This window comes from Engystomops pustulosus, chromosome 5 (genome assembly GCF_040894005.1).
Source record: "Engystomops pustulosus chromosome 5, aEngPut4.maternal, whole genome shotgun sequence".
Taxonomy (NCBI): domain Eukaryota; kingdom Metazoa; phylum Chordata; class Amphibia; order Anura; family Leptodactylidae; genus Engystomops; species Engystomops pustulosus.
In genome coordinates this window covers 160,134,664-160,160,804 of record NC_092415.1, presented here as the reverse complement: position 1 = coordinate 160,160,804, position 26,141 = coordinate 160,134,664, and the positions used below count along the sequence as shown (strand labels likewise).

General features: G+C 42.2%; 1 protein-coding gene across 4 annotated transcripts in view; it reads right to left on the bottom strand.

Moving 5' to 3' along the window:
- Window positions 1-2,142: 2,142 nt before the first annotated feature.
- The window catches only part of NEK10 (NIMA related kinase 10), a 138,244-nt gene continuing 114,245 nt past the window's right edge, over window positions 2,143-26,141 (bottom strand). For 3 of the 4 annotated variants that reach the window (XM_072153601.1, XM_072153603.1, XM_072153602.1), the window contains 5 exons: window positions 23,561-23,671; window positions 11,188-11,287; window positions 4,767-4,819; window positions 4,628-4,683; window positions 2,143-2,560 (listed from right to left, as the gene is read on the bottom strand). In XM_072153601.1, coding sequence (XP_072009702.1) covers window positions 2,509-2,560; window positions 4,628-4,683; window positions 4,767-4,819; window positions 11,188-11,287; window positions 23,561-23,671 — 372 coding nt within the window. In that variant the 3' untranslated portion in view covers window positions 2,143-2,508. Of the gene's footprint in view, window positions 2,561-4,627; window positions 4,684-4,766; window positions 4,820-11,187; window positions 11,288-11,428; window positions 11,542-23,560; window positions 23,672-26,141 lie in introns of those variants that run through there. The other variant, XR_011855892.1, reaches the window with a different exon arrangement.

The following is a 26,141-nucleotide window of genomic DNA, read 5'->3' as shown; positions in this document are numbered from 1 at the left end:
TGAAAGTAGCCATCAGATGTTGGGTACATTGTGGTCATAAAGGGATGGACATGGTCAGCAACAATACTCAGGTAGGCTGTGGCGTTGCAACGATGCTCAATTGGTACCAAGGGGCCCAAAAAGTGCCAAGAAAATATTCCCCACACCATGACACCACCACCACCAGCCTGAACCGTTGATACAAGGCAGGATGGATCCATCCTTTCATGTTGTTGAAGCCAAATTCTGACCCTACCATCCGAATGTCGCAGCAGAAATCAAGACTCATCAGACCAGGCAACGTTTTTCCAATCTTCTACTGTCCAATTTCGATGAGCTTGTTCAAATTGTAGCCTCAGTTTCCTGTTCTTAGCTGAAAGGAGTGGCACCCGGTGTGGTCTTCTGCTGCTGTCTTCTGCCTCAAAGTTCGACGTACTGTGCGTTCAGAGATGCTCTTCTGCCTACCTTGGTTGTAATGGGTGGCGATTTGAGTCACTGTTGCCTTTCTATCAGCTCGAACCAGTCTGCCCATTCTCCTCTGACCTCTGGCATCAACAAGGCATTTCCGCCCACAGAACTGCCGCTCACTGGATGTTTTTTCTTTTTCGGACCATTCTCTGTAAACCCTAGAGATGGTTGTGCATGAAAATCCCAGTAGATCAGCAGTTTCTGAAATACTCAGACCAGCCCTTCTGGCACCAACAACCATGCCACGTTCAAAGGCACTCAAATCACCTTTCTTCCCCATACTGATGCTCGGTTTGAACTGCAGGAGATTGTCTTGACCATGTCTACATGCCTAAATGCACTGAGTTGCCGCCATGTGATTGGCTGATTAGAAATTAAGTGTTAACGAGCAGTTGGACAGGTGTACCTAATAAAGTGGCCGGTGACTGTATATGTAAAACAAAAAAATAAGATCAATTACCCCATAGCATGTTCATTTTAGTTGATTAATCTTTTTATGTAAAATGGCGAAAAGTGGGTGGATTTACTTTTCAATGCTTAACTTTTTTTACATATAATTTTAGATCCCTTAAGCAGTTGTCCAGTATCTTTTTTGAACCAGGAACTTACTGAACACAGCAACATTTTTCAGGGACCAGCAGGAGGGGGGCAATTCCAAAAATGGGCTACGTATCGTAACGTAAGATACGGTTGGCATACAGCCGAAAATATCAGTTTGCGTGAAAAGGACCTGACAGTGTATCAAGTCCTGACGTAAATTCATCCCAAATGGCTGCCTTGATTGCAGGCTAAACATCTGGAGGAGGACTACAGGAAAAAGAAGTGAAATATAAAAATTATACTTATCTCTACTTATTATAAGATATATTTCAAGGTATCTTAGTATCACTTATAATATTGTTTTATGGAAAATCAATTGAAACAATTGTGGTCAAACATGCACATAATGCTGCTACTCACAACTATATATGTTGTATGATCAGAGACAAGGGAAACTGATTGGTGGGCTCTCAGCAGAGAGCAAAGTATATTACATATTGTTCTATTTTAAAGCACAAAATCATAGGTACAGACATTTTCTGAAAGCGCCAGCTACATTATGTTCAACACTTAGTATTTTTCTCTTCAGTTTGATTTGATGCATTATGAATCAAATATACCTTGAGAATGTTGTAAGCTACACTGATGCATGTTCATATCTTGGTTAATCCCCGAGATGAGTGGTTTTGCTGAAAAAACAATTATAACGTTCAGGTCCTTGGGCAAGCTGGGTCAGGCTGGCTGCCTAGATAAACAAATTACATGGAGCTTATAACTACAAATGGAGGTTAGTCAAGACATGATTTATCAACCTGAGCTGGATCACTCGTACACAGCAGCTGGGGGATGATGCAGCATTTTGATTATTCTGCCTTCAGGCACAAACCAGGGATTACATCACCCTCTCCTGCAGTGAATAACTCACGTGCAAGGAGAAGCGCTGAACCAGCCATAGAAGCGACAGAGATTAATTATCATAATGTTATATCTGTTTTATCAGCAAAACCAAAACCGGCACAGGGATTAACCAAGATATGATCCTGCATCAGTGTAGCTACAGCATACAGGTAGGTTTCCTTCAAAAAACAAGATGAACTGACCACCATTAGTTCTACCAAACAGTACAAAAAAAACAAGCAAAAGAAAATCTTCCAATCAAAATAATTTATTTATATCTGCATCTTCCTCCTGTGCAAAACATTTACAGATCCCATTAATCTGCAGAAAAGCTGTTTTATACATTATCACACCAGGCAAAGACTAAGATACAGAAAGTCTTTACATTAAGATATAAAAGATATAGTATCCACTTTATAGAGCATTTTATTATGCAAAGCATCTCAAAACAAGCGCAGCTCGTCTGATAATACAGTCCCTTGCAAGTTTTCTGAAGTTTTCCAATGGGAATCATTCAGGCCATGATGTTATCTTCTTCCATATATGTTAAGCAGCTTTAAGTTAACCAACTATTTCAGTTGGGAGAAAACACAGTAACATTGAGTCTTGTAAAGGTGAACGCCATCATCTTTTTATTGTTAAAAGGTTCTTGACTCCCACTGGGAATGAGTAGTATCTAGAAAAAGACAGATATGATAACAACAAAATATAATTAAGTGTCTTTGTAAACAGGATAAGCCGTTGCGTTCAATAGTCAGGCTCCTCTCAAATGGCAGAACTAAGTTTGCAATGACCTCTGTCAGATGTAAGCAATCTACTTTGTCTGATTGATTGATAATAGAGAATGCTATATGTTACTAAATGTAGCCACCATCAGCTTCATTTCCACAATATAAGACATGAGCTTGATAGAAGGTTGTGGAACATTCTATATTAGATTTAATAAAGACAAGGAAAATTCATTATTTTATGATATTTAAAGGGGTTGTCCACTTTCAGCAAATTATTGATATGGTTTGTAAGTAAAAGTTACCGTATATATTCAAGTATTAGCTGACCCGAGTATAAGCAGAGGCCCCTAATTTTAACACAAAAAACGGTGAAAAAGATTTACTCAAGTATAAGCCAAGGGTGGGTGCCAGCATTTCCTGGTACGGGAAACATTTTGTGACTGGTGTGCGGTAAGTAGTCTGAAACTGAACCTGTCAAAAACCAAAGAAATTGTAGTTGACTGGGTCGAACCGTTGATAGTAGATGGGTTGGAAACTGAACGTGTACAGGAGTACAAATACTTGGGAATAATGATTGATGACAAACTAAAGTGGCAGTCTCAAGTGGACTGTGCATATAGGAAGGCAACGGGTAAGCTGTTCTTCCTGAGATCACTTAGGGCTTTTTCTGTATACACTTTTTATTTTCTGACAACTTTTTAGGAGTCTGTAGTACTGAGCTCCTTATCATACGGGGAATGTGCCTGGGGCCTATGTCTGTCCCCTCAAGATCACTGTAAATGTTGGAAAATCGTAAGAAAAGCAGAGAATATTATCGGCGTGAAAATGGAACAATGGGAGAGTATGTTACACAGGGGCTGGCTGGCTATATACCGGAGCAGGGGCTGGCTGGCTATATACTGGAGCAGGGGCTGGTTGGCTATGTACTGAAGGCAGGGGCTGGATGGCTATATACTAATGGCTGTATAAATACTGGGGGCTGGCTGGCTATATACTACTGGCTGTATATATACAGGGGGCTAGCAGTCTATATACTACAGGGGGTGGCTGGCTATATACTACAGTGGGATGGCTGTATACTACTGGGGGGCTGCTGGCTATATACTGGGGGGCTGTGACCAATGCATTTCCCACCCTCGGCTTATATCCGAGTCAATAGGTTTTCCCAGTTTTTGTGGTGAAATTAGGAGCCTCAGCTTATACTCGGATCGGCTTATACTTGAGTATATATGGGACCAACTTGTGCCCACACTGTTTTTAAATGAAAAATGCATAGATCCTGTCCCCAGAAAATGAAGTTTGTAAGTCTACCCGGCACCCTGCCTGAAGGAGTGTGTGTTATTAATGCAAGGCAGTGTGTCCCTTACCTCATGTCTGCTCTTCTGCCCTCCCTCTTGCAGTACAGAGCAGTGTATCACTCATCAGCCCAGGGGGGGAGGGACTTGCCAGCAGGCATGAGGAGAGAGCAACACTGCCTTACATGCATAGCATACGCCCTTGGCACACCCTGCTCCTTCAAGCAAGTTGCCAGGTAGGCTTACAAACTTCATTTTTTGGGGACAGGAAATATGCATTTTTTACCATGTGGGTACAAGTTAGTATATTACTATGGTAACTTGTTGTTAGGCTTATTAGTGAATATTGTGACAGGTTCCCTTTAATAAATGTTTTAAGTTGGGCATTTGTTTGTTTTCCTCTGTAATATGTTTACTCACGGTTGTTAGCACCAAGGTAGTTACTATGAAACTATAGTCTGAGTTATCTGAGAAACACTGCTCTGTCTGGAGCCGGATTGGTTGTGGATATGTTGCATGGTCCGTTAATATAACAGCTGTAGGCACTGATCCATTAAAAAGTATTGCATTTATCCGTGTGCCGTCTGTCATTCGCATCAGCCCTTAGTCTTGTCCCTTTGTCAAGTAAGGTGAAGAAAGCTTGGAGTTTTTTAGCTCCATTTATATCAGAATTGTGGCTTGATTAGTAAATCTGTCCCATTTATTTTTATTGCTTACCTGTTTGAAGTTAAATTATAGTAGCCGCTGTCTTCTAAAATCTCTTCAATCATTGTCTTAATGATAAGAAAAACATGATTTTAACCAAGCGTTAGACATGACCTCACACAGTCAAAAGGTAAATAAAATATGACTGTACCTGCAGCTGCTCATAGGTTATTCCACCATCAAATTCTAAGGTGCCAGCATTTCCTGGTACGGGAAAATAAACACATTAAACATTATTTACCTATGAAACACATAAAACCACTGTAATTCCTTAATTATGGAATGTAAATTGTCTGTGTATTAGGGTTGCACCGATACCAGTATTTTGAGTGCGATATGATACCCAGTAAAGTATTGCAATACCCGATATGATACTTTCAAGAAAAAAAGTATTATCTGAACGTTTAGGGTGCGGTCACAGGGGGCATTTGCATTACATTTAGAAATGCAATGCAAACAATCTGAGGGCAGGGCTCAGTCTGATCGCATTTGCATTTCCTTTGAAACACATGTGATCGGCAATGATCAACCAGTGATTTGCCAGGAGAGCTTTAGTGTTTTATGGTAGTGTAGCATATGGCTTGTAAAGGTTGTCCTGGTAATGTTGATAAAAAATAGTATACTAAATAGTATAATTTAGGGCTCATTTAGACGGACACTTTTGATGTCCATAGGCTATTCTTTTTTTGCAGATGGAAAACGGACCCATTGGGTCACGATTTGCGTTTTCCCGACGTGTTACCCGAATGTTTCCGATTTGCGCTGATTTCCCCTGAATTGCCCCGGGATTTTGGCGCACGCGATCGGATTGTGGCGCATCGGTGCTGGCATGCACGTGACGGAAATTGGGGGGCGTGGCCGAACGAAAACCCGAAGGATTCGGAAAAACCGCTGCATTAAAAAAAAAAAAAATCTGTCGTGGAGCTTGCACTTACCTTCATCCAGGATGGCTCGGTGCACTCCAGCGCGTTCCGATGCTTTTCAGCGCAGCAGCGCCACCTGGTGGACGGCGGAGGAACTACCTTAATGAATCCTGGACGGACCCGAATCCAGCGCAGAGAACGCGCCGCTGGATCGCGAATGGACCGGGTAAGTAAATCTGCCCCATTGTTTCCTATGGGTCTGTTCACAAGTCCATTTTTTTCACGGATGTGCAGACAGTGAAAAAAAAATTGCAGAAAGAAGTAGATTACAAACCCATCAGCTTTTTTTGCATATGTGAAAATAATGGATGGTGTATTAATACAATATGGACTGATCATAGACATCACGTCTGCATTTTTTGCAGATGAGAAGAGGACATGCCTGTCTGAATGAGCCCTTATTTTTTGTCTTATACATTATTATTCATTTAATTTAACTGCATTATATGCTTAAAATATTATAATTTCCATAATAATAATGATCTCTATAATAATAATAATAATCTCAATAATAATAATAATAATCATTAACATCATCATCTCAATTATAATAATAATAAACATCATCATCTCCATAATAATGATTGTTATTATTATGATTGAGATAATTATTATGGAGCTAATTATTATTATTATTATGTAAATTAGGATGTTTATTATTATTATTACTGAGATGATGATGATGATGATGATTATTATTATTATTCTTGAGATTATTATTATCTCAATAATAATAATAATAACAATCTCTGAGAAGATGTTCCTCTATATACCAATACATGGAGCCTGTATCACAGTGTAAGGCCATATTCACACCAATGTATGGGGGCGTATATATACAGCCGACGTATATATGGCTGATATACGTCCCCTATAGACGGCAATGAGCATGTGGTGCCCCACGAGAGCTGTACAGTGCAGCACACATGCGGCACTGTACCGCTCCGTACCCGGTGAAAAAATAGGACACGTCCTATCTTCTTTCCACAGCATACGGCGCTGTGCGCCATACATCCCTGTGGAGAGGGGCGGGGGTGAGCGGCGCTCACCTCCTTTTCCTCTCCCCGCACGCTGCCGTGTGCCCGCCATGCTTCGGCAGGCAGGCAACGGCAGTGTGCATGCAGCCTAACAGTGAAGCTCTTCGTTACATAAAATCCTCCCATTGACAGTAAACCCATAGTCTAGTGCAGTGATGGTGAACCTTTTAGAGAGCGAGTGCCCAAACTATAACCAAAATCCACTTATTTACCGCAAAGTTCCAATATTGCATTCTAAGCATGTAACTTATTGCGACCTGCTCTTCAACATTTATCTATCAATCGTATCGGCCCCTTGAGGCCACTAATACAGTTGAAAGAAGGAGGACACATTCAGACTATCATTGTAGCTTCTCACCAGGGTCTCTCTGTACAGTAAGAATGTAGGGTCCAGTGGGATGATCTACAAAGATGCTGCAGTTCTATCAACACTTTCTCACTTTTACCGCAGTTCCAAACAGCCAATGAAGTGTCACTTTAAAACAGCGCTAAGAGCAGCATCTTTTAAATTGCCTGGGTCTGTAGGAAGATTTGGTGAATTTGGTCCTGTTTGGTGAGCTCTGTCTTGGGGTCAATGGCCTGAGTGCCCACAGAAAGGGCTCTGAGTGCCACCACTGGTCTAGTGGATTGATGCTCTGTCCTGTATATCTATGGCAGGTGGAGTGTGGAGGTTGTGGGTTCGAATCCTGGGCTGGGAAAAATTATTTAATTGAATAAAATAGAGCCTTGTGTCTGGGGAAGCCCTGGTGATTTAGAGACCATATATGGACAGATGATGATATCACCCTGTTGACGAGGTCCCTGCCCTGCCGCTAACCCATCACAAAGGATTCCCTGCCAGATGTCTCCTCTGCAGACAGATATAAGGAGTTTGTAGAGTCTGTGGAAGTCAGTGGTATTGAACCCTTCCGGCTTTGAAAGTATTGTATAAGTACCGAGATTTTTATGCATCATGCAACCCTTCTGTGTACCTTTATATTGTTTTAATAAAAAACGCAAATATTTCAATATGCTGGAAAAAAGGGAAACGGTCAGAGGAAAATGACCTTCCAGTATGTTGTCAAGCATCTTAACATTTACAAAACTTTATGATCATGGGATCATCCAGAAAATCAGCTCTAAAGTGGCCATAATAGTGTGGAGCATTCATGCAACCCCTACATGCTCATATACCCAGCCAAGTCATCTAACAATGCATAGTCCACCTTCATCAGTGTGTAGTGCAGCTCAGGTTTCATCATCTGACTATGTTGGAACAATTGCAGGGGATGTGAGGTGCAAAATAAAAAATTTTAGTAAAAATTTTAGTTGAAACCAATTTTAGTCAGAAAGATAAATCCTGACAAGCTAAAAATCCATATTTATAGCAGTCATAATGTAGTTTCTTAATTGACAGTCATGTTTCACATATCATGGATCTTTATAGAGTCATGTTTTATAGTGTACCAAACCTGACTTATCCTTACTTACTTTTAAAATACTAAACTTGCTTTCCATGTTATACAAAAATAAAAAAATAAGAAAGGAAGACCTATTTTTTGGTTTTTACAATCAATATTTTTTCTGATCTTTTTAATTCTCTATTTTTTCTTTTGGTAAAGGTGGCTTAAGTTTGAAAAGGATGTTGAAGATGGTGGAGACCGCTGGCACAGTAGTCGAGCTACGAAGCTGCATACTGAATGGCACAGTGATGTTGGACAAGAGAGCCAGCACTATCGAGGAAATTGCAGGTGAGTTACCGTGTGTAGAAGGGGGGTATTAATCTACTTAATTGTAAAATGGTAACATTCGGGTCCAAGTTCAGCTACCATCCTGGAATGTAAGTTTCACAGTCAACATTTAACATCTTACCCCCCCCCCAAACCAATGGTTCTACCTTATTTACTTAGTGAGTTGCTCTGCATGATGATATTGTATCATAGTATATAAGACTGGAAAAGGACGCAAGTCCATCAGGTCCAAAATTTAAGCATTAAACACATTTTTTGGTTTTTCCCCATAACTTGTGAAAGTTCTGCTCTCCAGAAAGGTTACCCTATTTCCTGTGTCCTCTTGTAAACACGCCCCCTGCTCATTCCATTACTGTGCTACAGCTTAGCAGGAGGTGTGTGCAGAGGACAGCGGAGGAAGGGGGTGTTGCAGCCTGACTCTGCTCTGTTCAGGAACACCCAGATGACTCAATACATAGGATTACAATGCTGAATGGGAGGGTTCATTTTATACACTCACCGGCCACTTTATTAGGTACACCTGTCCAACTGCTCGTTAACACATAATTTCTAATCAGCCAATCACATGGCGGCAACTCAGTGCATTTAGGCATGTAGACATGGTCAAGACAATCTCCTGCAGTTCAAACCGAGCATCAGTATGGGGAAGAAAGGTGATTTGATGCCTTTGAACGTGGCATGGTTGTTGGTGCCAGAAGGGCTGGTCTGAGTATTTCAGAAACTGCTGATCTTCTGGGATTTTCACGCACAACCATCTCTAGGGTTTACAGAGAATGGTCCGAAAAAGAAAAAACATCCAGTGAGCGGCAGTTCTGTGGGCGGAAATGCATTGTTGATGCCAGAGGTCAGAAGAGAATGGGCAGACTGGTTCGAGCTGATTGAAAGGCAACAGTGACTCAAATCGCCACCCGTTACAACCAAGGTAGGCAGAAGAGCATCTCTGAACGCACAGTACTTTGAACTTTGAGGCAGATGGGCTACAGCAGCAGAAGACCACACCGGGTGCCACTCCTTTCAGCTAAGAACAGGAAACTGAGGCTACAATTTGCACAAGCTCATCGAAATTGGACAGTAGAAGATTGGAAAAACGTTGCCTGGTCTGATGAGTCTCAATTTCTGCTGCGACATTCGGATGGTAGGGTCAGAATTTGGCGTCAACAACATGAAAGCATGGATCCATCCTGCCTTGTATCAACGGTTCAGGCTGGTGGTGGTGGTGTCATGGTGTGGGGAATATTTTCTTGGCACTCTTTGGGCCCCTTGGTACCAATTGAGCATCGTTGCAATGCCACAGCCTACCTGAGTGTTGTTGCTGACCATGTCTATCCCTTTATGACCACAATGTACCCAACATCTGATGGCTACTTTCAGCAGGATAATGCGCCATGTCATAAAGCTTGAATCATCTCAGACTGGTTTCTTGAACATGACAATGAGGTCACTGTACTCAAATGGCCTCCACAGTCACCAGATCTCAATCCAATAGAGCATCTTTGGGATGTGGTGGAACGGGAGATTCGCATCATGGATGTGCAGCCGACAAATCTGCGGCAACTGTGTGATACCATCATGTCAATATGGACCAAAATCTCTGAGGAATGCTTCCAGCACCTTGTTCAATCTATGCCACGAAGAATTGAGGCAGTTCTGAAGCAAAAGGGGGTCCAACCCGTTACTAGCATGGTGTACCTAATAAACTGGCCGGTGAGTGTAATTCACAGGAGCCACTGACCCATTTCAATATCATCATGCAGAGCAACTTGCTATAGTAAATGAGGTAGATTTGTGGGGCTAGATGTGCCACACAGGTTCCCTTTAATATCTTTTTTTAATATATTTTGGTACCTAAGTTGGTCAGCTAGCTGGCTAGTTTTTGGACACTTTTTGGCATTTTAGAAAGTTGCAGAAGGCCAATTAGTCCAAAATGTGTGTAAACATCTGTATCAGTAAGATATGTAGAGTATGCCTAGGACATTTTGCTCAGCCTAGTGCACAACTAGTCTGGATGAATATACAGAAAAGTCGCACAAAATTAGCAAATTCAGAACTGCTTAACAATATGAGACTTTTTTGTCAGATAAATTCCCCCTCCTAATGTTTTTCCCATGGATCTGCCGTGTTCTGCTGTTTTTGAAGACTTTGAGCACATATACATTGTTTGGTTTTAAATTGAGGTGATTTAAGTGATATGCATATACTTACATAATTTTAAAATAGCATGGTCAGGGGAAAGGTAAAACTAGAGATAAAATACTAGTGGTAGTCATCCTACACCTACAATTACTGACTCTTCCAGAAAGGATGGCTACCTCAAATTATATCCCAGCAGAAATAAGACAAGCAGCAGTTACAAGCAGATGTCCTGTTTGTACCTCTAATAGCAGATGCATTTAGTTACATTATTTGGCCTTGTGCTGGGCGCACCATAAGCTGTGAAGGCAGGAGCAGCAGATCAAAGTAGAAGTGTGTATACACACAGGCCTCCCCAGCAGAGCAGACTTTGAAAAGCACTGCTTTATGCCATAATTTATGATTTCCATTTTTATTGTGCCTCTTTTATATAGCAGCACTTTGATCTGTACTCAGCTTTGATTATGACAAATCTGCAAATAAAATTTTATAAGAGCAGTAATAGCTTTCAATGAAATATTTTATCTACATTTTGTCTTACCATGATAGCTTGGGTTTTTTATGACATTATTAGTCCCCCGTCTCTGATTTTACCTGTGTATGTATTCTCTCATCTAAGCTCTCGCCTTGTGGGTAATTTAATAACCATAATTCAATCACCAAGGGGCCAGGCACCTTATATAAGTTCAATTTACTTGAAATGGAGGTAAGTAAAGTTCAAGATGCTATTTTATGTTTTTTTTAAAGCAAACCTGTCTTGTCATCGGAGATCAGCAACTTCCCATATGACTGCAGCAATCCATGGCAATCATCAACAAAAAATTCTATTATCTCAGGAGATCCCTGCACAACCTGAAAAGACATGCAAAGACACACAATTATTCCTAATTATTCTCTGGCTGAATGGAGAAGTTTTCCATAAACTCTGATACTGGCTAATATGATTTTTTATAAGATCATAAAACGGGGAGGTGAAAACATAGATCAGCTCACCGCTAATAGTCTGAGGAAATCTTGGACCTTTACATGACCAGCGTAATGGGAATTCAACAAACAAAAACTTTAGATCCAGGCCTTCTCAGTAGCTCTGACTAACAATCTTCATTCTTAAAGAGGTATTACCACGAAGACTAGATTATTAAATATACTCAGGATAATAAAATAACATATTCTCTAATTCAATGTTATTAACAAAAATACAGCATTTCACAAAAATAATTCCAAACTGTTTCTATCAGTCTTGGTGTACACAATTTTGGTTGCCCCTGGGTAGGGTTGGGACGATATATTGCTCTCCTGTCCGACACTGCGCTGAGCTCCTCTCTGCACTCCTGTCCCTAACCTAACAATTCTTTTTTCCAAACAATTCATGACATAGAAGTAATAAGTCCCTTAAATAGTGTGTGGAGTCTAGCTGCTAGGATGTCTTTCATACACTACACACAGAGGAGAGGAGATCCTGCTCTCTTATACATCCTTAGCATCCTATGGATAAGGGCCATTATAAAACAGCACTAAGTAGTTTATCTATGAAATCAGAAGTGGGAAGAAAAAAGAACCATCAGCAATGTCCATGTCTGTGACTGTCTCTGTCTAGATGCTCCTCCTCTAACTCTACATATGTAACTTTATCCTGCAGTGAGCTGTCAATATGTCTTAAAGTATTAAGTTTCAGTGCTAATTCCAGTAGTCAAGGAAGGAGAAGTCCATAAATGAGCCGGAGGTGCTCAGGCTCACGTCACCCGAGCAACTCTCTGCATCCCTGGGTTTTAATTTATTTTTCCCCCCGATGTGGTTGCACCTCCTGCTTCTGCCTGAGGAGATAGGAGCCGGGGTCCATCAGACCATGAGTTACAAGCCAATCATTCTACAGTAAGATAATATTTTTCACAAGTAAAAACATGCTAGATAATTGACAATCTTCTCAGGAGTAAATGTTCCAGCCAATTAAACCCAATGTCAGACCATGCAATGCTTAGAAAAAATGCAAACGTCAGAGAGCTACATTTATGGATCTCAAGTAAGCCTGTTAAATGTTTAAAGGAAACCTACCATGAGGACTCTACTATCAGAAGTAGATCTGATGGTAGATTTCTCCTTCCTGTCTCTGACCTAATCTGTAATTTAATAATCCTGGAACATTACCTAACTTGTTAAAAAAACTGATTTTTGTCAAACACTTTCAGAACAGAAAATGCCATAACTTTGGAAAGAAAAGGGCGAGCAGCACAAAGTAGTCATCGTTGTGTTTGTTTTCAAAGGGGGAATCGCATATAATAATTTGTTAAAATCACTATAGCTTTACAATTACGCTTTAAAAATCTTGTGCATCAACATATGCCCACAAGTCTCAATGAACTGAAGTAACATAAAGAAGAGTGGGCAAAATGTGAGAGACTTTGAAATGTTTAAAATATGCCACCCTCAAGCCTATTAGCTGAAGGCAAAATGGAGAAGGAAGAAGAGGGAGACAGAGCTGATAGTTTGCAGAGTGCATGTTTCATAGGAGAATACTTTCTCTTTTTATCAACTTAGGCTTCTAATTTCTATGTTACCAAGGAAAAACATTTGAACAGTGGCTACACTGGACAGTAACTGAAAGTTGTAATTAATAATAAAGTTATTACTGACTTTGCTAATGGAGTGACTAATGGTGTCAAATTGATTGAGCATGTTCTTCATACGAAAACCGGATGATGTTAATTATGGAAGCTGAAATCCTAAGCTCTTTATGGCAGAGAATGGTGGTGTCAGAAAATGTTATTAGTAAAGTAAAACAGGGTCACGAGTTTTAAGGTTGATTTTACATTTGCAAAGTTTTGATTTTATTATTTTAATGACTTGATCAGTGCGATATAATTGGAGAAGTATCAAAGTTTCTACGTCTTGTGAACCTTGTTAGATAATGTAAAGGTTGTACTTTTTACCTGCCCAATTAAGATGGCTAATTTTTTTTGCCTAGTTTGCTGAGCATTTTTTTTCAAATGAAGTTCTTAGCCCAGATCTTTTTGAAATGACAGTTGCAGTGGGTTTGGTTGTAGAACTTTTTTTGGCTTGCGTATAAAGAAATTATTATTATCCTCCAATATATATTTTCATTGCACTTACATTGAATAATAACTAGAGTAAATGCGATTCTGTCAGAACATGAAGATTCAGGATTATGCCAACAAAGTGCCGTTCAGGCACAAGGACCTTATGAGCACTGTGTTATTGGAGATTATCTTGTATGAAGGACTTTCTGCATTTAGATTGAGGTCAGATGGGCAGATATTTATTTTCTGCTTGCATGTATTATATACTTAGAGTGTCCTCTGAAGGGTTCAGTTACTTTATTTCCACCTTTATTTCCCTTGATCTCCCTTTCAATGAAAGCATTCAGATGTGTTGTTCTAATGAGATCGTGACATCTTAGGGTTAATTGTTCATCATCAGAGTTGTCTCCAGCCATGGACCATAGCACCAGGTGGATCCCTGTTGTATAAAACACTGGAGACCCGGAGCCTGAAGTGAGATCCTATATACCTTGAACTACATCTACATTTTTCATTTTAGAATTCCATTTCCTCCTACATTTTAACATAACTTTAACTTTAACAGTTAAAAGGATATATATTAATCAGGGATTAATCCTGTAGAGGTATATAGAGTTTTTTGCATATACTATTAGCAAAATTGTAGTTTTGTTATGAATGCACTAATTGATAATTATATTACCACTGGTATATATAAATATATATATATATATATATATATATATATATATATATATATATATATATATATATATATACACACATACATATTTTTTTTAATTGTTTTATATATATATATATATATATATATATATATATATATATATATATATATATTATGTTTTTTAGAGTCTTATAAAACATAATCATAGCACAAATAGTCTAATAATATATAGATGTCTAAAATACTGGATTATAAGGTACTGCTTGGCACAGTCTTCACTACAGAAAGATTTAGGACAGTGAACACAATGTTTTTTTTAAATATTGGATTATATTTAGAAATTGTGCTAAGCTTAGGTGCCTTCTACACGCAGAAAAAAGAAACAAGTTTATCCTGCTCCCATATATATGTCTGACATATACAAATACACAGCAGCACGGAGAACATTATAGAGCAATTATTAGAGGTACTACCATGAATAGAGATGAGCGAGCACTAAAATGCTCGGGTACTCGTTATTCGAGACAAACTTTTCCCGATGCTCGAGTGCTCGTCTCGAATAACGAGCCCCATTGAAGTCAATGGGAGACTCGAGCATTTTTCAAGGGGACCAAGGCTCTGCACAGGGAAGCTTGGCCAAACACCTGGGAACCTCAGAAAAGGATGGAAACACCACGGAAATGGACAGGAAACAGCAGGGGCAGCATACATGGATGCCTCTGAGGCTGCTTAATCGCACCATTATGCCAAAATTATGGGCAACAGCATGGCCATGACAGAGTGACAGAATGAAGCTAGATAGCATCTAAAACATCCAATAATTGACCCTGACACTATAGGGGACGGCATGCAGAGGCAGCGGCAGCAGGCTAGAGAGTGTCATGGCGACATACCCTAAATGGACTCAGGCTTCAAACCAATGGGTGGCAGAGAGGAACCAAAGGAGGTGAGCAAGAAGCGCTCAAATAATATCGGTACATGATAAAAGTTTGCCAGTATATTTTGTGGATTACACAGCAGGGTGGCGACAAAGTTAACATGGAAGCCATGAAAACAACCCAAAATTCTGCCTGACACAGCTCGTTTGATAAGGGGAACATGTATGGAGGCAGTGAACTAGTAGTAGATTAAAGGTGCTGCAGTTAAAACTATGTTAGTTGGATCTTGGCATGGAGCTGGCGCTCCGCTGCCAGGCGAGCTTTCGCCAATCCAAGCCCCTGTCTCTAGGCTACTCCCCAAACAGCACTTCTAAGAACCTTTTGTATAAGATCAAGTGTAGTAGCGTTCTTATAAGTTTGGGATATGGCGGGTGAGGGGAATGTAAACAGATGCGCAAGAAGCGCTGAAATAATATCGGTAAATGATAAAAGTTTGCCAGTATATTTTGGGGATTACACAGCAGGGTGGCGACAAAGTTAACAAGTTTGATGTGGAAGCCATGAAAACAACCCAAAATTCTGCCTGACACAGCTCGTTTGATAAGGGGACCATGTATGGAGGCAGTGAACTAGTAGTAGATTAAAGGTGCTGCAGTTAAAACTATGTTAGTTGGATCTTGGCATGAAGCTGGCACTCCGCTGCCAGGCGAGCTTTCGCCAATCCAAGCCCCTGTCTCTAGGCTACTCCCCAAACAGCACTTCTAAGAACCTTTTGTATAAGATCAAGTGTAGTAGCGTTCTTATAAGTTTGGGATATGGCGGGTGAGGGGAATGTAAACAGATGCGCAAGAAGCGCTGAAATAATATAGATTAATCATAAAAGTTTGCCAGTATATTTTGTGGATAACACAGCAGGGTGGCGACAAAGTTAACAACTTTGATGTGGAATGCCCTGTAATAGCTCTTGGGCGGTGTGCCTTTTATCGCCTAGGCTCAGCAGTTTGAGCACCGCCTGCTGTCGCTTAGCGACGGCACTGCTGCTGTGCCTAGAGCTACCGACTGATGGCGCCATGCCCACGGATGGTAATTCGGAGGAGGAGGAGGTGGAGGAGGGGTGGGAGGAGGAGGAGGTATAGTAGGCCTTTGAGACCTGGACCGAGGTAGGCCCCGCAATCCTCGGCGTCGGCAGTATATGACCAGCCCCAGCCCAATGTAAACAGATGCGCAAGAAGTGCTGAAATAATATCGGTTAATCATAAAAGTTTGCCAGTATATTTTGTGGATAACACAGCAGGGTGGCGACAAAGTTAACAATTTTGATGTGGAATCCATGAAAACAACCCAAATTTCTGCCTGACACACCTCGTTTGATAAGGGGACGATGTATGGAGGCAGCTATATGGACGACTTTTGGAGGTAGCAATGGAGACAACGTGTGGAGGCTGCTATGGAGACAATTTAATTTGGATAGTGCCTGTATGTGGCAGTCCAAAAAAGTTTTCAAACCAGAGGAGCAGGTAGGTGGCCCTCCAGAAAAATGGAATAGATTGAGTGCCTGTATGTGGCAGTCCAAAAAAGTTTTCAAACCAGAGGAGCAGGTAGGTGGCCCTCCAGAAAAATGGAATAGATTGAGTGCCTGTATGTGGCAGTCCAAAAAAGTTTTCAAACCAGAGGAGCAGGTAGGTGGCCCTCCAGAAAAATGAAATAGATTGAGTGCCTGTATGTGGCAGTCCAAAAAAGTTTTCAAACCAGAGGAGCAGGTAGGTGGCCCTCCAGAAAAATGAAATAGATTGAGTGCCTGTATGTGGCAGTCCAAAAAAGTTTTCAAACCAGAGGAGCAGGTAGGTGGCCCTCCAGAAAAATGAAATAGATTGAGTGCCTGTATGTGGCAGTCCAAAAAAGTTTTCAAACCAGAGGAGCAGGTAGGTGGCCCTCCAGAAAAATGAAATAGATTGAGTGCCTGTATGTGGCAGTCCAAAAAAGTTTTCAAACCAGAGGAGCAGGTAGGTGGCCCTCCAGAAAAATTGAATAGATTGAGTGCCTGTATGTGGCACTCCCAAAAATTGTTTAAAACAGAGGACCGGGTAGGTGGCCCTCCAGAAAAATTAAATGCATAAAGTACTATAGCTAGAGCCAGTGGGCCCTGTCAAAAAATAGCCAGTTTCCTCTGCTTAAGTGTACAAAGAGGAGGAGAAGGAGGAAAATGAGGAGGAGGAGGAGTGCATAAATTATTCAGGTTGAGCTTCCTTCACCTGGTGGAGATTGGAAATTATGAGAAATCCAGGCTTTATTCATCTTAATAAGCGTCAGCCTGTCAGCGCTGTCAGTCGACAGGCGTGTGCGCTTATCGGTGATGATGCCACCAGCTGCACTGAAAACCCGCTCGGACAAGACGCTAGCGGCAGGGCAGGCAAGAACCTCCAAGGCGTACAGCGCCAGTTCGTGCCACATGTCCAGCTTTGAAACCAAGTAGTTGTAGGGAGCTGTGTGATCATTTAGGACGATGGTATGGTCAGCTACGTACTCCCTCACCATCTTTCTGTAAAGATCAGCCCTACTCTGCCGAGACTGGGGACAGGTGACAGTGTCTTGCTGGGGTGACATAAAGCTGGCAAAAGCCTTGTAAAGCGTACCCTTGCCAGTGCTGGACAAGCTGCCTGCTCGCCTACTCTCCCTCGCTACTTGTCCCGCAGAACTACGCACTCTGCCGCTAGCGCTGTCAGAAGGGAAATACTGTTTCAGCTTGTGCACCAGGGCCTGCTGGTATTCATGCATTCTCACACTCCTTTCCTCTCCAGGGATGAGAGTGGAAAGATTTTGCTTGTACCGTGGGTCCAGGAGAGTGAATACCCAGTAATCGGAGCTGGAATAAATTCTTTGAACGCGAGGGTCACGGGATAGGCAGCCTAGCATGAAATCTGCCATATGCGCCAGAGTCCCAACGCGCAAGAATTCACTCCCCTCACTGGCCTGACTGCCCATTTCCTCCTCCTCCAACTCCTCTTCTTCTGCCCATACACGCTGAACAGTGAAGGTCTGAGCAATGCTCCCCTCTTGTGTCTCGCCAACATTCTCCTCCTCTTCCTCCTCATCCTCCTCCACCTCCTCCGATATGCGCTGAGAAACAGACCTGAGGGTGCTTTGGCTATCAACAAGGGAATCTTCTTCCCCCGTCTCTTGTGACGAGCGCAAAGCTTCCGACTTCATGCTGATCAGAGAGTTTTTCAACAGGCCAAGCAGCGGGATGGTGAGGCTGATGATGGCGGCATCGCCACTGACCATCTGTGTTGACTCCTCAAAGTTACTCAGCACCTGACAGATATCAGACATCCACGTCCACTCCTCATTGTAGACTTGAGGAAGCTGACTGACCTGACTACCAGTTCTGGTGGAAGTTGACATCTGGCAGTCTACAATCGCTCTGCGCTGCTGGTAAACTCTGGATAACATGGTTAATGTTGAATTCCACCTCGTGGGCACGTCGCACAACAGTCGGTGAGCGGGCAGTTGGAGGCGGCGCTGCGCTGCCCTGAGAGTGGCAGCATCTGTGCTGGACTTCCTGAAATGCGCACAGATGCGGCGCACCTTCGTGAGCAAATCTGACAGATTGGGGTATGTCTTGAGGAAACGCTGAACTATCAGATTTAACACATGGGCCAGGCATGGCACATGTGTCAGTCTGCCGAGTTGCAGAGCCGCCACCAGGTTACGGCCGTTGTCACACACAACCATGCCTGGCTTCAGGTTCAGCGGTGCCAGCCACAGATCAGCCTGCGCCGTGATGCCCTGTAATAGTTCTTGGGCGGTGTGCCTTTTATCGCCTAGGCTCAGCAGTTTGAGCACCGCCTGCTGTCGCTTAGCGACGGCACTGCTGCTGTGCCTAGAGCTACCGACTGATGGCGCCATGCCCACGGATGGTAGTTCGGAGGAGGAGGTGGAGGAGGGGTGGGAGGAGGAGGAGGCATAGTAGGCCTTTGAGACCTGGACCGAGGTAGGCCCCGCAATCCTCGGCGTCGGCAGTATATGACCAGCCCCAGGGTCAGACTCGGTCCCAGCCTCCACCAAGTTAACCCAATGTGCCGTCAGCGATATATAGTGGCCCTGCCCGGCAGCACTCGTCCACGTGTCCGTGGTCAGGTGGAACTTGTCAGAAACGGCGTTGGTCAGGGCACGGATGATTTTGTCTGACACGTGCTGGTGCAGGGCTGGGACGGCACATCGGGAAAAGTAGTGGCGGCTGGGGACCGAATACCGAGGGGCGGCCGCCGCCATGAGGTTGCGAAAGGCCTCGGTCTCTACTAGCCTATAGGGCAGCATCTCCAGGCTAAGCAATCTGGAGATGTGGACATTAAGGGCTTGGGCGTGCGGGTGGGTTGCACTATATTTTCTTTTCCGCTCCAGCGTCTGGGGTATGGAGAGCTGAACGCTGGTGGATGCTATGGAGGATCGTGGAGGCAACGATGGGGTTTTTGTGCCAGGGTCCTGGGCAGGGGGCTGACTATCAGCTGACACAGGGGAAGGAGCAGTGGTGTGCACGGCCGGAGGTGAACGGGCTTGGTGCCACTGATTCGGGTGTTTAGCATTCATATGCCTGCGCATACTGGTGGTAGTTAAGCTAGTAGTGGTGGAACCCCTGCTGATCCTGGTTTGGCAAAGGTTGCACACCACAGTCCGTCGGTCATCCGGTGTTTCCTTAAAGAACCTCCAGACTTCTGAAAATCTAGCCCTCGCCGCGGGAGCTTCACTACGTGACACATTTGGCGCTGATGCACCTGCTCTGGCCCTGCCTCTCCGTCTGGCCCCACCACTGCCTCTTCCAACCTGTTCTGCTATAGGACTCTCCTCCGTCTCAGAAGCACTGTGTTCACCCGGCCTCTCAACCCAGCTTGGGTCTGTCACCTCATCATCCTCCGATCCCTCAGTCTGCTCCCCCCTCGGACTTCCTGCCCTGACAACAACTTCACCACTGTCTGACAACCGTGTCTCCTCATCGTCGGACACCTCTTTACACACTTCTTCCACTACGTCAAGAAGGTCATCATCACCCACAGACTGCGACTGGTGGAAAACCTGGGCATCGGAAAATTGCTCAGCAGCAACCGGACAAGTGGTTTGTGACTGTGGGAAGGGTCCAGAAAACAGTTCCTCAGAGTATGCCGGTTCAAATGCCAAATTTTCCTGGGAGGGGGCAGACTGGGGGGAGGAGGCTGAGGTGCAGGAGCTGGAGGAGTGCCGATTTCGGTGACATGGGTGGACTGCGTGGAAGACTGACTGGTGGACAAATTGCTCGAAGCATTGTCGGCAATCCACGACATCACCTGTTCGCACTGTTCTGGCCTCAACAGTGCTCTACCACGAGTCCCAGTAACTTCAGACATGATGAACCTAGGGAGTGTAGCTCTGCGGCGTTCCCCTGCTCCCTCATCAGCAGGTGGTGTCTCACCCCACCCAGGACCACGGCCTCTGACCCCTGCAGTAGATGGACGCCCACGTCCCCGTCCTCGTCCTCGTCCTCTACCCCTAGCCCTCGGGTTAAACATTTTGAAAATGAAAGTTATATAACTTTAATTTTTTTTTTAACTTTTTTTGTGTTTTTTTGTGTTTTTTATTTTTTTTTTGTGTTTTTTAGTTTTTAAAACCAAACAATGCTATCCTATTGCTATGGCTATTTTCTAGCCAAGTATGAAAGCACACTGATGAGATGACGCTGAGTTATGAAAAAATAAATGTAAAATAAAAAGGAAATGACAGACTGTGCCTAATTGAAATCCAACCCCTAATAAATTTTCCCACTTCGGTCTTTGCGATGGATATGTGCGTCACTAAGCGCTAAACACAGCGGTCGCAAGTCTCACTCCAAATTCCTCACAATTGGCTAGTATATGCACTGCAGCAAGGACAGCCACCAGCAGATCAACCAGAAATAAAATATATATAACGCTATTGTAGGCGTAAGTAAGCCGTTTGGATTCTCCTTTGGCTATTTTCTAGCCAAGTATGAAAGCACACTGATGAGATGACGCTGAGTTATGAAAAAATAAACGTAAAATAAAAAGGAAATGGCAGACTGTGCCTAATTGAAATCCCACCCCTAATAAATTTTCCCACTTCGGTCTTTTCGATGGATATGTGCGTCACTAAGCGCTAAACACAGCGGTCGCAAGTCTCACTCCAAATTCCTCACAATTGGCTAGTATATGCACTGCAGCAAGGACAGCCACCAGCAGATCAACCAGAAATAAAATATATATAACGCTATTGTAGGCGTAAGTAAGCCGTTTGGATTCTCCTTTGGCTATTTTCTAGCCAAGTATAAAAGCACACTGATGAGATGACGCTGAGTTATGAAAAAATAAACGTAAAATAAAAAGGAAATGACAGACTGTGCCTAATTAAAATCCAACCCCTAATAAATTTTCCCACTTTGGTGTTTGAGGTGGATATGTGTGTCACTAAGAGCTAAACACAACGGTAGCAAGTCCCTCTGCAAATTCCTCACAATATGGTACTAGCTGCACTACTAGTGCCAGCAAGCCAAGCCACAAGCAAACAAAAAAAAAAAAAGTATAACGTTATTGTAGCCCTAAGAAGGGCTGTTGGGTTCTTGTTGAATCATTCCTGCCTAACAGTAATCTACTAGCACCCTAACGCTGTCCCTGACCAGCAGCAGCTCTCTCCCTAGCGGCATCCAGACACAGAATGATCCGAGCAGCGCGGGCAGCGGCTAGTCTATCCCAGGGTCACCTGATCTGGCCAGCCAACCACTGCTATCGACGTGTAAGGGTCATGCTGGGTGGAGTGCAGAGTCTCCTGGCTTGTGATTGGCTCTGTTTCTGGCCGTCAAAAAGCAAAACGGCGGGAGGAGCCATTTTCTCGAGCGGGCGAAGTATTCGTCCGAGCAACGAGCAGTTTCGAGTACGCTAATGCTCGAACGAGCATCAAGCTCGGACGAGTATGTTCGCTCATCTCTAACCATGAAACCACAAAGCATGTTTTCTTATGCCTTTGCCTGTCTCAGCAGCTCATACCCACTCTATACACTTGTATGGTTAGTAGCTTTAGGACGATCTCTCATTAAACCTGATAATCCATCTTCTTATCTGATGGATTTTTACTAGTGAATAGAGATGAGCGAGTATATTCGTCCGAGTATACTGCTCGGTCGAGTATTAGCATACTCGGACCGGCTCGTTACTCCGACGAGTATCTCGCTGGCTCGAGTTCGAGCATTAAATTAATAAAAGCCAGTGAAGAACAGTGTTTACACTGTTCTTCAACACATAGCACATGTTTCCAGATGTTTTAATTGTAAGAATACATTAATAAAACACTATTCTTCACTTTACAGGTGTTCGCGCGTGTCTCCCGCTAAGTTCGGAGATGTGCGCCGAACATCAGCAATGTAAAGAATAGTGTTATTTGAATGTGTTCTGCAATCTGCACTCAAATGCTCGTGTTTTCACTGTTTTTATTCTATTCTTCACATTGCTGATGTTAGCGCGTATCTCCAAACTTAGCGGGAGACATGCGCGGACATCTGCAAAGTGAAGAATAGAATAAAAACAGTGCAAACAGTGAAATCAAGAGCATTTAAGTGCAGAACACATTCAAATAACACTATTCTTCACATTGCTGATGTGCGCGCTCATCTCCGACATTATCGGAAGACTTGTGCTAACATCTGCAAAGTGAAGAATAGAATTAAAACAGTTAAAACTGTGAAAACAGTGAACACAGGACCATTTAATTGCAGAACACATTGAAAGAACACTATTCTTCACATCCAGATGTTCGACGCACATCTCCGAACTTAGCGGGAGACACGCGCGAACACCTGTAAAGTGAAGAATAGTGTTTTTTAATGTATTCTTACAATTAAAACATCTGTGTGGAACATGTGGAATGTGTTATTATTTACTGTTCTTTTAATGTGTTGTGTTAGTGAAAAAATGCTTGGGTCTCCCATTGACTTTAACGGGGCTCGTTATTCGGTACGAGCACTCGAGCATCGGGAAAAGTTCGTACCGAATAACGAGCACCCGAGCATTTTAGTGCTCGCTCATCTCTACTAGTGAACTGAGAGTCATTGATCAGAAAAGGAATATCGAAAAAGCATTTAAATGTACATAGATATATTACACGGTCAGTTATCACTGCTTGTACTATTGATTTATGGAACCATGTGAAATAACAGTTACTTTAAGGAGTTGAAAAAATTTTCCAGGAACAGCACTATTTCTTCAGAAAAAGGGAATATAAAGTGCAAGAAATCAACCAAACCTCTCTTTACTGTATTTCCAGCTTCCCATACATCTCTGAGAGAGACATGATACTGGGGTGGTGAAACATTTAGAGTAGTTGACATCTCTATATGAGTGAATAGCACTAATTTAAATAAATGTAAGAAAAATAAATTCTAATGAAAGATCTGCTGGTAGATATCTTTGGTCTTCTATAAAATATGTAAAGTGAAGACATATAAGTAAGGAAGGAACATTTTACATATTTTCCATATGTTTAATATTTCTACAATAAATGCTTACAGTACCTTTTGAATTTCTGCTTTCAGGTTGCAGGGATTGCTCTGGAGACTGAATAGAGATTTCTTGTATCGTTCCACAACCCTCCTTTTCAGGTTATCATGAAGAGCTGGGGGAAGCTGCAGTAAATATGAAAAATGTGAAGGCAATGAATTCCTGAAAGCGTTGACAAGACCATGACGCCTAAAAAATCAACAAATACATTGAATATTTGCCTTATGTGCACCTGCCAGACATCTGTAGTAACTAACGTTTCATTGACAAATAATCTACACATTAAATAAAACAATATTATTGTATATGGAATCCGGAAGAGTAGCATGATATTGCATGCAATGTCTTTAAATACAGGGATATAAGGCAAAGCATCCTGTTTTGCATCCTGTTGAGACATTGTGAGATCAGTGCCAATATTGTATTCTGTCAGCAGAAGACGGTTTAGAAGGCGCTTATTCTCTTCTATGTGTGCTAAATTTGCTACCATGTTGGGATTAAGCCACACCCAGCTCCCTGCAGCCTAGTCCCGTCCAGCAAGAGTACTAGAGTAATGGAAGGCCGATCCAGTCAGCTGCTGTGGGCGGCATTCAGGAACTACTTTATATACCTGCCCAGTCCCATTACACCTTGCTGGTTCTCTGAATCTCCTTATACTTTTCCCTATTGCTGAGTGTTATTGCTTTGCTATTCTCTGCTACATTTACTTGACCTCTCTCTAGTGATACAATTCTGTGCTTTGCCGCCATCTTGCTTTTGACACGGTTCTGATTCCGCTGGTTTGTCTTTATCTGTCCCTCTGTGCCTTGTGTGTACACTGGTCTGTCTCTGACTTCTTGTTACCTGTCCACACCACCATCCAGCATCTGCCAGATGAAGTAAGCTATTCCTGTCACCAATATGTTAGAAGGTTCACCCTTATCAGACTGGGTGAGCTTGCCACTGCTTACCCAGTCTGACAGCTTGCACTGTTCGCTGGACAGGAATCTGACAGACATACTCTTTTTATGAAATTACTTTAACCAGCTGTTTAGACCATTAGTTGCAACATTTACACATGACCGAGACATCTAAGGGCTTTCCTAAGCTTCAATCCCAAGAGACTGTTTCCAACCCCTGGGTTCTGAGCAGGGACCTGGGACGTCCATTAGAAATGATAATGTAGATTGATCCTGTGGCAAGATCTAAAAGTCTCTCCATCAGCCTACTGTATATTTATGCATGGACTGCGTGGTAAAACACACTACCATACATAAATATTGCAGCGAACAAAAAAAAAATGGAGGTAATAAATTAAAAATGATGTTCATAAAAAAGTGAACAAAAGTGAACAAAATGCATAACAAAAAGATACAAAAATATCCAAAATGTTCTATGCAACCTGGCCAACCAATGACAAAAAGTGAGAATCAGTGCAAATACATCACATGTGTACTAAATCGCAATTCAAACTATCATAACACTGTGTAAATTATATCAATGAAAAGCACTACTAATCAATGAAAAACAAACTAGCCCTAGAAAAGTTAATATTTCATCATAAAGATCTAGCCAACCCAAAATGGTGTCTTTGGCCTTAGTAGTAACTTGTAAAGTATGTCAATGATACTGAATGGGGAATGGAGGGCAATGTATATTATAATGTACAGTGAGTATGGAAAGTATTCAAACCTCTTCATTGCAGCCAATTGGTAAGATCAAAATAGTGGTTGACTGTCACCAATGTAATGCTTGTTACCTAATGGCATAGTTTTTCTTATGTTCAGCAACATAAGAAACAACTTTATAAAAAAATGCTAATAAACTGGAGGAACTCAGAAGTCACCGGCAGCTGTCTGCAGCGCTTGGGGCCGGGCCCAACAAATCTACCGGCTGTCTGCAGCGCTTGCCCAATAAATTAATTTTTATGAAGCAGAAGGGCATATTTTAGTAGCGGACGGAGCCAGGTGACATATTTTTAGAAAGTGCGTTGCTGAGCATAAGAAAAACGGTGCCTGTTGACCCCTAAGGTAACGAGCATTACATTGGTGACAGTCTACAACAAGTAAATCTGGTGGTAGTTTTCCTTTAACCCCTTTGTGACCGATGGTCATTGATGTCTGAAAGTCTAGGTCAATGTTTGCAGTTTTGTTATGTACTTGTTTGTATCATGATATCTTTTGAAGCGCTCCAAAAAAAAATGTACTTTGTTTTTTTCAATACATGTTAAACTTTAACTTGATGTTTTTTTTTAAATTACATATTTTTGCTTTATAAAATTAGCCGATAAATGAATAGTAAATGAAAAAAATAAGCTTTTTTCTTATTTTTCGTATTTTTCTGATTAAAGGTTTTTTTAAATAAGTAGTAAACCTGATTACAATTATATAAATGGTAAGCTAATTATTTCCAACTGCTCCTTCTGCATTCTGCCTAAGATGACCAGCTAGAGGGGGTGCTCATTTCAACGGCTGTATCTCCTAAACCCTGGCACCTAGAAACACAAATTAAACAGAAGAATCTCATTTAATATGATATATGGATAGCGTATGGATGCTTCACAGAGTAAGAGATGTCCACTCTTAAAGTTACAATCTCAGAAATAGAAAGCTGTAC